Source organism: Syngnathus leptorhynchus, chromosome 1 (genome assembly GCF_054491065.1).
Source record: "Syngnathus leptorhynchus isolate UIUO chromosome 1, UIUO_Slep, whole genome shotgun sequence".
Lineage (NCBI taxonomy): Eukaryota > Metazoa > Chordata > Actinopteri > Syngnathiformes > Syngnathidae > Syngnathus > Syngnathus leptorhynchus.
Window position 1 is genome coordinate 14,023,349 of NC_141195.1, and position 14,349 is coordinate 14,037,697.

At 40.5% G+C, this 14,349-nt stretch overlaps 1 protein-coding gene across 4 annotated transcripts in view; it reads left to right on the forward strand.

Annotated features, from left to right (window-relative positions):
- The first annotated feature begins 710 nt into the window (after nt 1-710).
- LOC147062050 (forkhead box protein J3-like) overlaps nt 711-14,349 on the forward strand; it is a 44,807-nt gene continuing 31,168 nt past the window's right edge. For 2 of the 4 annotated variants that reach the window (XM_085926767.1, XM_085926792.1), the window contains exons 1-2: nt 711-1,000; nt 12,673-13,164. In XM_085926767.1, coding sequence (XP_085782893.1) covers nt 12,775-13,164 — 390 coding nt within the window. In that variant the 5' untranslated portion in view covers nt 711-1,000; nt 12,673-12,774. Of the gene's footprint in view, nt 1,001-4,245; nt 4,379-12,672; nt 13,165-14,349 lie in introns of all 4 variants that reach the window. The other 2 variants (XM_085926783.1, XM_085926776.1) reach the window with 2 other exon arrangements.

Below are 14,349 nucleotides of genomic sequence, written 5' to 3' on the forward strand. Positions count from 1 at the left end.
GTGCCCACGTGGTTTTTTTCCGGGCACTCCGGTTTCCTCCCTTATACTTGGTAGGCCGATTGAGCACTCCAATTTGCCCCTAGGCGTGAGTGCGGAAGGTTGTTTGTCTCTGTGTGCCCTGCGATTGGCTGGCAACCAGTTCAGGGTGGTCCCCCCTCCTACTACCTGATGACGGCTGGGATAGGCTCCACCACCCCCGTGACCCCCGTGGAGACAAGCACTAGAGAAAATGGATGGATGGAAGCAAAAAGACAAAACATGGTACATGGATGATACATAACTGGAACTGTTGAGACAGAGAGGAACACCTGCTGGACATGATCTGATTAAAATGCTTGGTTAAAAAAAAAACTAATTTGGGTTAAAACTTTAACCAAACAGACATATGGAGGTTGGGTCGCATTGACAAAACCTTCTGGGGTTTTTTTTTTGCACAAAGAAACCCATTTTTTTTTAATACAAAACAACATTTTAGTTATTGTTTTTGCAAATCAACCTAAAGTTATTATTATTATTATTATTATTATTATTATTATTATTATTATTTGTTGTTGTTGTTGTTGTCGTCGTCGTGCCCATCGTCACACAGGCGTGAATTTCTTCATGAATATTAGGGACTAGATACTTTGATGCGCTATCATCTTTCCTACGGCGGTGTATGAATCCATCTAGCCCGTGCTTCGGCTGCCTTTGCAAGTAGTTCCGGTGAATTGGCGGCGGAGGGAAGTCAAGAGAGCGGTCTCCCTGAGTCCTCACCAGACGCCTGGAGTCAAACGCGGACATCGGGCCGAGGTGTCCGTCATGACAGTCGGATGACAACAGTAGCGTCAAGTGACACGCCTGCCGAGTACCGAGCCTGCAGCCCCGGCGGTGACAGAGATCAGACACCAACTGGGAGCTTTTGTCGTCGAGTCACGTCGGGAAGTGCAGCACTGCCATAGTCTGGAGCTTCTGAACCGGCGTGCAAAAATTAAAACCCGGTTCCTGTTCACTTATCACGGTGAGTATTCTGCGTTGCTCATTTGTAATGTATGCATTATCATTTCCAATTTCAGCGTATCAAGAAAACGGCGAGGTTTTAGCAAATGACATGTCACAAAATTCATACATACATGAATTGCATGCATGCATGCATGCAATCATTGTATCACTCTTTTTCAGCAATTATATGCCCTGGTAAAGTAAACTTCTATAAGCTTGCTGTAGTAACCTTGCAGCATCCCTGTGTGACTGACTGAGGCCCTTGCAGGTCTGCTTATTAAAACATTTGTCAATGTGTCAAATTGAAGTGAGCAGTAGACAACTGTCTTGTGCATGTGAGCACAGCCTGCACAGTGATGTGTGCTTAGAGGCGACTGGTTCTTTTCTCCATGACATCAAGCAGGTTTGCTAGACGTGACCTTTGCAGACGTGTATGAGGAAAAGTTACAGCAGAAAGGTGAATGTGCTGAACCACTTACACGGATTCCACACTGTGCTTATCATTATATTAAAGTATGCACATTTGGGTGTACAAAATAATTTGCCACACCACTGTTGTCAAAAATTACAAGGATTAAATACTCATAAAAATCTCAAGTTTCAAGAAATGGCAGCAGGTGGTTTCTATTGATTTTCCTCTTCTCAGTCTTTTTAAGTGTCAGCATGCAGTGTGGTCAGCAATGCACCCTCTGGGCCAAGACTGCCAGAGGTCCTTTGTACATTTTGGCAAATGTAGAAAAATGAACGCTTTGATAGTAATGCAGGATTTCGCGTAAAATAATAATAAAAATAAATACAATAAAATGTTTTGCTTATGTAGCGTACATGGTAATTGTAGTTGAGAATTCATGTAATAACATGGCAATAACAGGATAGTACTTACAGAGTGGCAATGTAATGACTAATGACATACTCATGGTCTGCTGTGCGAGTACTTGTGTAATTCGAACTCAAAACTCATTATGACTACTCGTGCAGTTGTGTGGTAGATGGCCACTGGGTACTGTAATGATTCATTCATTCATTCATTCATTCATTCATTCATTCATTCATTCATTTTCCGAACTGCTTATCCTTACTGGGTTCTGAAAGATCAAAAATCTAAATGCTCTTAATTAGCTGGCAATATAGGGAACTGCTTTGAAATTGGAGGTCAGTGAATGAGTTCATAAAGAAAATTACAGTGGAGCCTCGGTTTTCGACCACAATCCGATCCAGAAGGCTGTTCCAGAAGTGCATTTTGAATTCCGAATCATGTTTTCCCATTACAAATAATGGAAAAAATGTAATTCGTTCGAAGCAAAAATAAATAAATAAATAAACCCCAAAACCCCCGCCTTTTTAAAGCATTTTTTTCATTTGCGCATTTTTGCCTCATCGTGGAACTGCAGCGCACCGCCGAACGCGCAACCGTAGCGCGTCTCGGACCGCGCAACTGCACCACGCTGGTCGCATTATTGTGACAGAGCGGTCGCTAAAATTTAGAAAATATTTTTAAAGTCCTGATGTACTTTCCAAAATTTAAGTGGACGTTAGTGCGCAGGGAGCTTCATTTGGTCCGATCGCGCAACTGCAGCGTGCGGCCCGGGCGCTCACTGTCGCATTGCTTTAGGAGCGTATTTGTGTTTTAGGATGGCTTTACTGCTCCCACTTGCTTCCTTTGGAGGCATGATTAGAGTTGACGCAATCCTCAGAGTAACGAGAACGTAATAACGAACGGAGTCAGTTGGCATGCGGGTCCTCTCGGCTCATCTCGCGAACCCTAACCCTAACCCGAATTTTGTCCGACATCCGAAGCAAAAAAATCTCGATTTTTTTGTTTGAATACCGATTTGTTCGAGAATTGGGACGTTCGAAAACCGAGGCTCCACTGTATAAACGTATTGGAGGTTTGGGGGGGTTCAAGCATTCGTATTGTTTTTGCTATTGGTGGCAGAGTTTGATCCCGATACCATTTTAACTTTAATTTCAAATAGGGTTGCTCATTTAATCAAATTTGAATCATGATTACAATTTTGGCTCCAGATGATCTAAAAATTCCTATAATCGAGGAAAAAAGGCCATATATATATATATATATATATATATATATATGGCCTGCAGTATATATATATATATATATATATTTTTTTTTAAACTATGTTCAGTAAATACTGTTGCAAACATGTTCAATAAATGCTGTTCAGTTTCAAAAACATAATTGTGCAAATAATCATGATTTCAATATTCAACAAAATAATCGTGATTATGATTTGATCCATAGTTCAGAAGCCCTAATTTAAAAAGTAATTTAATCACTCAAATAAACTATTTTAATGATCAAATAGTATATTCGGGTGATATCTTTACAGTGCTGTTACGTTAACCCTCACCCAGGTGCTGTAAGTATTGACGTAATGTTCCAAAAAGCGTTCTTGACCTCACTGTAGACAATGACAAACATTGTTAAAAGTCAATCCCATTAATCTTGTTGCAGCATGCAGATTGAGCTAATGCATCATGCTTTCATATCTGTGGAAAAAAACAGTGACGTTTGTGTGTGTGTGTGTGTGTGTGTGTGTGTGTGTGTGTGTGTGTGTGTGTGTGTGTGTGTGTGTGTGTAAATGTTTTGTATCTGGCGGTTTTAAAAGCGTGCCACGCTCTCAGTTTGGATGCGTCTCTAATTCCTATCAAGATGAGAGCTGTCTGAACAGATCTCTCTCATCATTATTTGCTGTGAGATTTACTTGGGCTCGTAAATGGTCTTGATTGAGGGTAATTTGGCTTTTTAATTGCTTAACAGCTGCCGCACTCTCTGCTGATTGCCATTGTAGACCTTCTCGGTAGATCACTTTTTAGACCCCCTAAATGCTTCATTAAAACATGATGCAAAATCGCGTCAAACGTGAAGAGAAAGGACCCTCATAATGTTTTACTGATTTATGTTTTATCATCGGAAAGGTCGTCGTAATTATCGTCAAAGTCAGTAAATGCACTGTGGTAATTACTTTTTGGAAGTTGAATTAGGGCTATTTGTGAATGCGTTACACGCGTCTCATTTTCTTGGCTGAAAACGAACTCGGTATGAAACTCTCTCAATCTGTCAAGCCTGTCAAGATATTTCTTTGTCTCCTTACTTATTCATCACGACTCACAAATTCAGCTTGGGTGATTTTGCTTTTAAGGAAACTGAAACATATTTGAATTAAGAGAACAAAATGTCTTTTATAGAGAAGCAAACATATTTTTTCTCTATTTATTGACAAGTCTGATCTCGATTGGCAGATGATCGCCGATGTACGCGCTGTGCACGAGAGTTCAAAATCTGATCTTCAGACATGGCTTCACGTCGACATTGTAACACAGTGGAGTACATTTTTTTTTCAGTTTTTCTACAGCATCTTGAAGCTTCTGCATGGTGTGTATCATCTCCTAATTAAAAGCCCAAAATAGACATGTGTTTGATGTGGGTAGCTTGCCTTCACCACTGGGCTGACCCATATATCGTACCGCGTGTATACTGTCCGCTGTATGTTCTCTTTCAAAGACCTTTTCATACTGATGCCATTTTCCTGAATGTGCGTATATCCTATTAGTAAGAAATCTATCAACTGGATCTTTTTAGCATCGTACACCGACACTCAGTTGTGTTGCCTGATTCTGTTTTCTACGCTGTCCTTGAACACAACACCTCCTTAGACGAGCTGTGAGTTTCAATGTAGAGTAAGGAGAGGTAAATTCAATTTGAAAAATTGTTTCCTCTTTATCTTAGATTTGATACACCTCTGTCACACACATTTCAAATCTGTCAAATTAAATGACAAACAAGCAAATACAACTGAATCTCTTAAGTTGATGCCCAAGAAGTTAAGAGTTCAGATTTATTATTGAAAAGAAAAACAGACGTCTGGCAGCTCAGCACAATACTGTACCAAATCGTAAAAGTAACATTAATTTGATATGAAAGAAAAAGAACGGAATGGACTGCAGTCAGTCCTATCGATGTGGAGAGGCTCACCTGTCAGGCAATAATCTCCACGCGTAAGTCATCTCTGCCAGAGTTTTCCAACCTGTAAGGGGGCCAAGGCACGTTTTTTTTTCCACAGTAGAAAAATTTCACAGCTCAACACCGTCAACAGAATAACAGGCCTGCTGTCCTTTCTGCCATCTACTGGAAGTTCATTTAATTGTTTTGCATCTGATTATATGTCGCTGTCAAAGATAGATGAAGAAAGATGCATTATGTGTCAGAAATAAATAAAAAAAATCTTTGGCCCAATTATGTAAAATTGGATAATTTCCTCCAGCCCACTTGATGCATTTAAATGTGTTGTTCATAGATCACACACATACACACGCATTGTTTCAAAGCTAGTAGTCTAGTAGATCGACTCGTTCTTACAACCAAAATCTGTACAACATGATTGTGTGCTCGTCACTGCAATATTCCTCGTTAGGTGTTTTCTCTATGCCATCCTTAAACCAGACCTCAAAGAAAGGTCCTTTACCATCTGATGCCGCATTAGAACATTACAACTCCATGAACATTTATTTTGTGTATGTAATGTGTTATCGCCAGAAAAATAGACATTGTATTACAAAACAACAAAACCTCTTATTTCGTCAAGAATACTTTTTGATTCTGCTTGGAAAGTATTGCCAGTGATTTTTTCCCCCCTATTTTTCCCCTTTTTTCAAGATTAGTATTTCAAAGACGAGACACATGATGATGACTTTTTTAGACTGAACTCAACAGCCAAACAAGGCAGGGTAGTGCAAATCTTTCATCATCTGTCTGATGTAAAGATTCTACAGTATCTTTAACAAGTTGAGAGTTTTTGCACTCTGCTGGATAAGTTTTAATACGTTGCAGTTGTTGGACATTTTACATGTAAAACAATATAATTATAAACAACCACAAGAAAGCTGTTGTACTTCTAAAACATGTAAATGACTCTCCATTATAAAGCGCAACAAAAGCCAAGCTTTGCCTTCGAGCCAGGGGCCTCGAGGTTTTGGATGCTTGCTTTCATTATTAATGCTATTCACAAGCCAAACTTTTTAGGTTGTTGCAGATGAGCGCTTTAATCTATTTTTGCTGTAAATTAATGAATTTTTAAAGAGGACTAGTCCTTGTTGAATAGGGCTGGATGAGGGGATGTAGTTAGAGCTGTAGTGACGCAGTGCAATAGCCCCCTTTACTGCGCTGCACCATTTCACAAACATCTCTCTCCTGGGATCTTCCGTTGGGGGAGTTTACTGAAATGCTGCATTCCTATGTTTTATTTATGACAAAATACGGCTTGTTAACTTTTTTTCGTTTTTATCAAAAACTCGAATCACGATTGCTTCCCCCACACCCCCGAGTTTGCCGTGGTAAATCTTCTGGGTTGGTAGCACTTCTCTGCAGATGTTTTCAGGTGTTATGCTCAGATTTGGTGAGCTTTTAATGACTTAAATGATTTATTCCAGGGCTTCTGAGGTTTACTTTTCTACTCCCTCAATCATCTTTTCTTCCAGCAATGATTCTGAGAAAAATGGTGACAATTGTTTGGTACCCAAATCCGCTAAGTGCAAATGTGGCTTTGTTTCCCACCCCTTGTTTGTGTGTTATTTAGTAGGTTCTGCAAATGGGTGGTACTGCAGTAACCCGTTAGATTTTGGCACCATTTTTAACAAAATGTTTTGCGCTCAACATCTACTTTGACTTTGCATAACTTATTGGAGTTGCTGTATGTTTTCATAAGGTTTACATTGTAGTGTATATGGTTTTATTGGGACTGTTTATGATTTCACTACAAGGTTGTTCTTCCCTGGCCAGTCCTAAACTTGGCCGAGTGTTTTATCATTTGCCCCAGAAGAATATTACATTATACATACACCAAACCTTTTCAGTACCTTCATATACGAATATTAATTAAGCAACCATACTTTATGGCATCTTGTATGAAGTCAATCAACACCTCCGTTGCGGTTGAAAGTGAAAAGCCAAGTTTTCTGTGTGTTGATATACAGACCACACCTCGGCAGAGGTCTGTATGCGACTGAGTGCTCTTGGAGTTCCATTTGAGATGCAATTGGCTTGCTACGGCTGACAACTTGCAAGCTTCTGAAATGGCCTATAAAAGAGCTGCCAGACTTTTAAATGTGGATAAACGCTCTGCTCCCACTACTTATTTCTTTCCCCTTTGGAGTATTGATATGTCTGACCATTTTATTTAAGGACTATAACTGAAACATGACATCAATGGTCTTCTTTGAGAATACGCTGACAGGAGCGGCTGATAATTACTCCACCCAGCTTCATTGAGAGATGAGTGAGCCACCACCATAAGGGCAGCTTGATTCGCTTTCATGTACAAGCAGTCAAGCTATTCAGGCTTATGTCTTTTGGCGTCGAAACAGAAAGTAATTAAAATGTTCAATACTGCAGTTTGGATGGCTTCTTTTGACACATTAGCCCAACCCCTGGCAAAGTGCTCCCTTCTCGGCAACCTCCTTTGCTCCACAAGCTCTGGGTGGGTATTTTGTCATTACTTCATTTTCCTCTGAAAATATTTTGATGCCCCCCTCTCCGCCCCAAACCCCCCTCTCACCCCCCATCACTCCATTCAAAGTACTCCCTATTAAAATGCAGAACTGTAAAAAGCTCTCAGTCTAAAAGCCAGCTAGCAGCAGGGGACTGTTAGCTGTTGCTGATGCATGCGGCTGAGTGCGTACATCACAACTACAAAGTCTAATACATTCATTCGCTCACACACCCTCGACTCTTTAGAAAGGGACAATATTTAGAGTTGGGAAAGCTCCAGCCACAGTATGGCAGAAAATCTATTTTGATTAGAAAGTGTAAAATTATAAGCCTTTTCCTGAGAAGCGATGCCCGGGTGCTTGCTCCTGTCTGGTCATTCATGCTTAATTATTTGCAAGAATCAACAACTAATGACTCACAACTGACAAGTTGCAAAAATTAACTTCTGAATAAAAAAAAGTATGAAATGCCTTGCGACTTTCTTTTGATCGATTTTCAAGTTCTTTTTTGTTTAATTAATCAAGGGTAAGAAGTGGGATGTTTTAAACTTGCCAAGTCGATCTCCAAATTCAAACCCTATAGAACATGCATGCGTTCTACTTGCTAAACAGGAGACTGACTATAAACTCCCAAAACACGCAACAGAAAAAGCTACAGTAAAAGTCCAGAACAGCATTATAAAAGAGGAATAGATATAAAGGTTATGCTTTAATTGATCTATATCATGGTTTACCGACCTTTTGTAAAGTGACAGCTACGAGTGCAAAGGGCTACCAGTTTATTACACACTTCTGATGCGAATTTGGTTGACTTATTTGGGTGTAAAACATCTCATTTCTGTGCCCACAAGGTTGTCTGAATGATGCATTACTAAAATATGGTTTTGAAATATTGCCATTTCCAAGCTTACATGTCTGATTTAAAAGAGAATGGCACAAACAGACGTGAGATGCTGAACGCTACTAAGTGGCTCTATTATTATTATTATTTTTTTTTAAAGGTAGCAATAGCAAAAAAAACAACAACAAAAAAAGATCACCTCACTGGTGAACTATATTTTCAACAGGCCAGTACCCTTCCTGGTGCCCGTGGGGAACATGTTGGCGTCAGTTATTGCTGGTGTCCCCAAAATGATTTCTTTTTGGTGGTACAAGAATTCCATCTAACACACAATAGGAGTGGCATGGCTCCAGTATTGCACAGCCGTCTCCTAACATGAGAATGTGGGTTCGATCCTCAAGAACATTAAGGTACCTCGTGTATGAATAGCGCTTTTTTTAAATGAACATTTTTCTCCAAAACTCTAAACTCAAAACTTTATGCATGTTAAGTGCTGCCATTTGTGTGTGGGCTCTCATTTAACAGGAGTTTGAAATTGAATAGTTATTTTGAACATAGTCTTATCCGCAGTTGTTCAAAGGTATACGCGCTTGGGCAATCAGATTATCATAGTCGATTCTTTTTACTTTGCCTTTTGAAAAGAATTAATCTTTTATATTAAGGGTTGTAGGTTATAGTAATGGTGGGAAATGTTTTGAAATTATTTATTTCGGTTTCATGTTTTTGTAATGTCACAAAACCCCAGGGTGCCTTTATATCAGTTTTATATCTATTGGTGTCTTTGTTTGGAGAGGTCGAGAAGGTTGTGCAGAAGTAGTTAATTTATGCTAATGATATGCTGTGGTGTATGAAGAAGAGGCTACGCAAGATTGTTTTTCTGCTCCCCAAAATACAAAGCGTTTGCATCCTCAGACAGAGTAGCCTACAGTGCAGTTAGAGAGCTTTTGCAGAGGTACACTGTACATGATGTCTGTGCACTGATAATTCTTCTCCCCTGAGCTTCTGAGGCTATTATGACACACAGCATGAATTAGAGAGGCACTATGTTGAGGTCAGCCCAGTCACCGTGGGACCAGTTGACTGGGTTGACTTGGTAATTGGTTGCACCTCGCTCATCCAGCAGGGCCCATCTCCCTAGAAGCCAAGTCATGCCCCTCCTCCCCCTTTCCTCCGCTCTCTCCTATTACTCATCAACTCGACGACTCGTCAGCCGAGCTGTGTGAAGCTACTCCGGGCCACATTCCAAACAGTCCCCGCTCCCAACAAACTTCCTGTAAGCCACTGCAGCACAGCGGGTTTGCAGCTTGTGGCTGACTGAATTGCAGCTTTATTCTTCTTTTAATGAGGAGAAAATAAGTACTTGTTGTTCTGTTACTACCTCCCCACGCCCCCACCTACAGGACATACCATCACCGCTGCTAGCAATTTTACCTCTCCTCCAGCCATAGAGCTTCATCAATTAAGATGACTTCCTGGGATGATAGCTCTAGCTAGACCTTGAGGGTGAGCTGGGAGGTGTTGCTGTGCAGGTAGCCTCATCACATATTTTGTACGTGTTCTCTTTCCTTGCCATGGTACCACTGCCTGAATTTATCTCATTGACATGGATGCCAAATATTTGTGTTTCTAAAAAAATATTATGGAATTATTTTATGTGTATTTGCAATTAACAAGATTTTTGCTGGAGCTTCTCCTGGTATATTGCCTCTCAAGAGGGATTGATTGAAATTATCCAACCTTGATCATATTCACTGGGTATGAATGGAAAACGTGTGGGCCAGTGGGCTTTTTTGTTGTGTGCAAGGACACACGAAGGTTACTGTGTGGGATGCAAAATGAAGGTTCAGATTCAGTGTACATGTTGGTATCCTTCGAAGGCTAACTGCTAATTACCGTGAGCATTCTATCTGTCGGCCTACACATTTTGCAGCAAGGTTTTGCTTTATCTGTGCCCATCGGGATTGAAGTGTCAGGTATGTAACTTTCAAAAGCGTGGTGAATGTGAGCTGTCGGTCTTTAAAGGCCATTTTACAGAGTTCTTGTCGATATCCGATGATGAGCGGTTAAGAGGCATATCTTCTGATCAGGCTTGTGTTTCATTGTGGGGTTTGCAGGTGGCACTGTAACACAGGGTCACATTTTACTGCCGTGCAGTTTTATACAACCGTTATGCCCAATGAGATGCACGTGACAATGCGTTGAGGCACGTCAAACAAGTATGGAACGTTGGTGGGCTTTACATATATATAGGAGACAATCCATTCCTTCAGAGGCTTGGAGCTGTTGCCCTCTTCTCTCATTTGGCAGCCACTTGTAAAAACAATTCCGCAGCTTTTAGTCATTCTGCAGATCCAATTGCCATTTCCACTTGGGAAACAACAAGAATGAGAAGCAATCCAGATTGACGGAACACACAGAGACATAAAGGAGAGTTGAAATCAGGTTGGATGCTGAGCCCAGTTGAACGCTTGCACGTTATTAATATCTCATGAAGGCTGGCTGGCGGAGCGAGCTCACCATCTTGTGTGGTTGTCTGTTTGTGCATTGCAGCAGCACCAGGCATTGCCAGAGTCCTTTGACTTTCCTCTTTAGCGTCTTGCCTTACTATTTTGTCATTCATTCAAGTTCATTATCCACTCATTTAAAATGTTACCATTGGAAACAAAAGTTTTGGTTGTCGATTGGTAAGGAAAACATCCCGATGTGTAGAAGGGTTCCTCTTTCAACTTTTGGAGAGCCACACACCAGAAATGCAATGTATCCACTCACAATGCAACCCATAATCTTAAATGACTGTGTGCCTTTGAACTATAGGATATGTTGTATTTTACAAATTTATGTTGCGGTTTTATTTTGAACTTTCAAAAGGTAATTATAACAGAAATATTTGCTCGGTGGATTGTTGCTACGTTAAGAAAAAAAATCGAACTTAACTCTGCCAAGGAAAGATATGATAGATATGGACAAAGCCGAGTCATCCACAGTACAGGAGAAGTGTTACTTCTTAATAATGATGTCCTTTGTTGTTTTTTAATACTTCTCCTTGTCTATTGACCCTTGAAAATAAAACAAACAGTTTGACATGTGTCATTGATGGAAAAAACAAAATAAACAAACAAAAAACATTTCTTATTGTTGAAGGGATTTGCTCTAAACCAGTCTACAGGATGTTCTGTGCAGACATAAATTAGTTCAAAATATTTGGCTGGAGAAAAGCATTTTCCATGTTTGGTTACAACATCTTCAAATGTCTTTGCTGTTACACAGTCTGCCTGCATCTTGGCCATTATTCATTACTGTCAATGGGTGTTCAAAAGAATGCCATGGTGGTCCCATTAAGTTGCTTCTGAGTACCCACTTATCAGTGACAGTCCACATTGTCCACGAGATCAACTTGTGATGCCCTGTTCTCTTTTTGTGGTTCAAGGAATAACATAGCAACTCAATAGCATCATGAAAATCCCGCTTTGGTACATAACTAGCTTTTTGTTAGAAGTACGACGTTAACGCCTCACTACTGAAAACAATGTACCGACTTTGAGATATCACATTGCCTTCCTCAAAAACCACCGCCACAACTCGCATATTTATTGCTGTTTTCTTTACCAGTTTAGCTGTGTTACCCAAGTTGCATGATACTTGGGAGAAGTAAGGGAGCACGGGCCTAGGAGCAACTCGTTGCATTTCAGTTCACACTTAGCAATGTTTTATCACATTAGTTGACGTAACAAGATTCCAGACAGATTTTCTCAGTGAATAATGTATGAATATAGACAGATAAGCAGCCACCAGGTCTTGTTCAGAAGCCTCTATCCATTGCCCTCGCCAAATTGGCATATGTAATATATGCTTTAATAGCCGCCTTAGTGCGACAAATTCATCATTAAATTGGAGACCCAGTATAGAACCTGAAACCAGTAGACTTTAGATTGGGTGCCAGTCAATTACAGGACAGACAGAGACGGATAACCTTTCACAGCTACACTTACTGAGTGGAAAGTCACATATGGTCCTCACTACCAGTGACGTATGAGAGTTGAAACTGTGTCAGCAGGTTTAACAATGTTGTTGTTGTCTTAACTAAAATCCAAACCACATCACTCTTTTACTGATTCAATGTGAACCAAATGAGACTGAACAATGTTTGTAGTCGTTTTCAGTAATGAATTCTGCTTTATGCAAGTTGCATTTAATACCAAAACAATATCATCTACTTCAAGCGTGGGAATGTTTTATTTTTGATCAAAGTGGCCTCAAAAGAGCCTGAACAGGTCTTACAATTGGCTGTTGTGATCATGGTCTATATACTAACACTAGTACTGTTTTCTATTCTTATCATGCAGATGTGATCCAAGGTTGCAGCACCCTGGTCGGTACCCATTGAGCCCATTAGGAGAGGGTCCATAAACCACTGTTCATCTTATTCTTCATCCTTTTCCAGCACTATGACCTCTGAACTGGAAAGTAGCCTGACCTCCATGGACTGGCTTCCACAGCTTGGCATGAGAGCAGCCATCCAGAAGACTGACAGAGATGCGGGTGGTCTCCACCACGGTCACTATCATGGACATCACCACCACCACCACCATCATCATCATGGTCTACATCATGGACATCATGGGCCAGGAAAGAAAATCACTCAGTTGGAACCCGGAACAACTTTAGACCAGGAGGAAAGTAATCAACAAAGAGACGGTAAACCACCATACAGCTACGCAAGCCTCATCACCTTTGCCATCAATGGCTCGCCTCGCAAACGCATGACCCTCAGTGAGATCTATCAGTGGATCTGTGACAACTTCCCCTACTACAGAGAGGCTGGCAGTGGCTGGAAGGTAAGCAGCAGCACAATCCATCCATCGTTGCTCATTTTGATTTGAAAGAGAACTGAAAAAAACGTTTTTTTAAAGCTGCCACGGTTATATTTTGATTCCATGACTTTGTACAGTGTTCATTTGACGCTGTTGATCATTTATCAATTATATTTTTTTCCACGATAGGGAGAGGATTTACGCATTACATTTCAGTGAGAATATTCATTTTGTCAAAACTTTAAAGTTTATAATGGAAGACAATGTCTGATTCAGGACCCTGGAATGGTCACCAATCAAATGCTGGACACACATGAAGAAAGTCATACTCACGTTGACACTTATGGGCAACTTCCAGTTTTCAATTGATTCGACAAGTTACTGTACACTGTACACGGGCCCGCACCCAAACTCGGATAGGATAGGCTTCAGCTCAGTTGCAAACCTAAGCCATAATGAAGTCAAGAGGGAGAGAAAACTGATGGATGGATGAATGGATGGATGGATGGAATGTTTCTGGATTATGGGAGGAAATCTGAGTACAGAGAAAAGAAATAATTGCAAGCAAGCACAGGTAGAATATAGAAACGCTACACAGGAGAGATCCCATCTGATTCAGTCATATGAATTCAGCATAAGAAATCTTATCACATGACTTTTGTGCAGTTAAAATGGGATCTCTTTTTGTTAGTGTCCCATTAAAAAAACACCCATACACTCTGATAAACTCTTGCTCCTGTTGGGTGCCTGGATAGAATAAATAAATGCTGTAGAAACTGGATGGCTGGACAATTCCAGACAAAACTCTCATCTTCATTTGGTAACTACTAATGTCATAGCTGTTTACACTGATTTGGTGGATGTTGGCGGATGTTGGCAGTCCCCAAGAGCTCTTGTTGCTCTTTCACTATCACAGAAGTGAGAAACATTCTTGAGTCCCAATTATACAAGATAGCAGGCTAATTAGGTAGCCAATTAACATCAATTCTGCAACCTGCTTGTCATAAGACAGAGAAACAACCCTTGCACTGAAAACTTTGGAGGTCATTAAGGCTGACACAAAGTTAAGAAGTCGCCGTAGCCTGTGCTGCCATGGTTTCTTATCAGCACAGACATTGTGTAGCAGGACTTCCACTTTTGGAGCAATTAGCTTTTGAGAAGGTGAACTAAAGGAAGATGACACCAATTATTCCATGCTTGAATTTCACA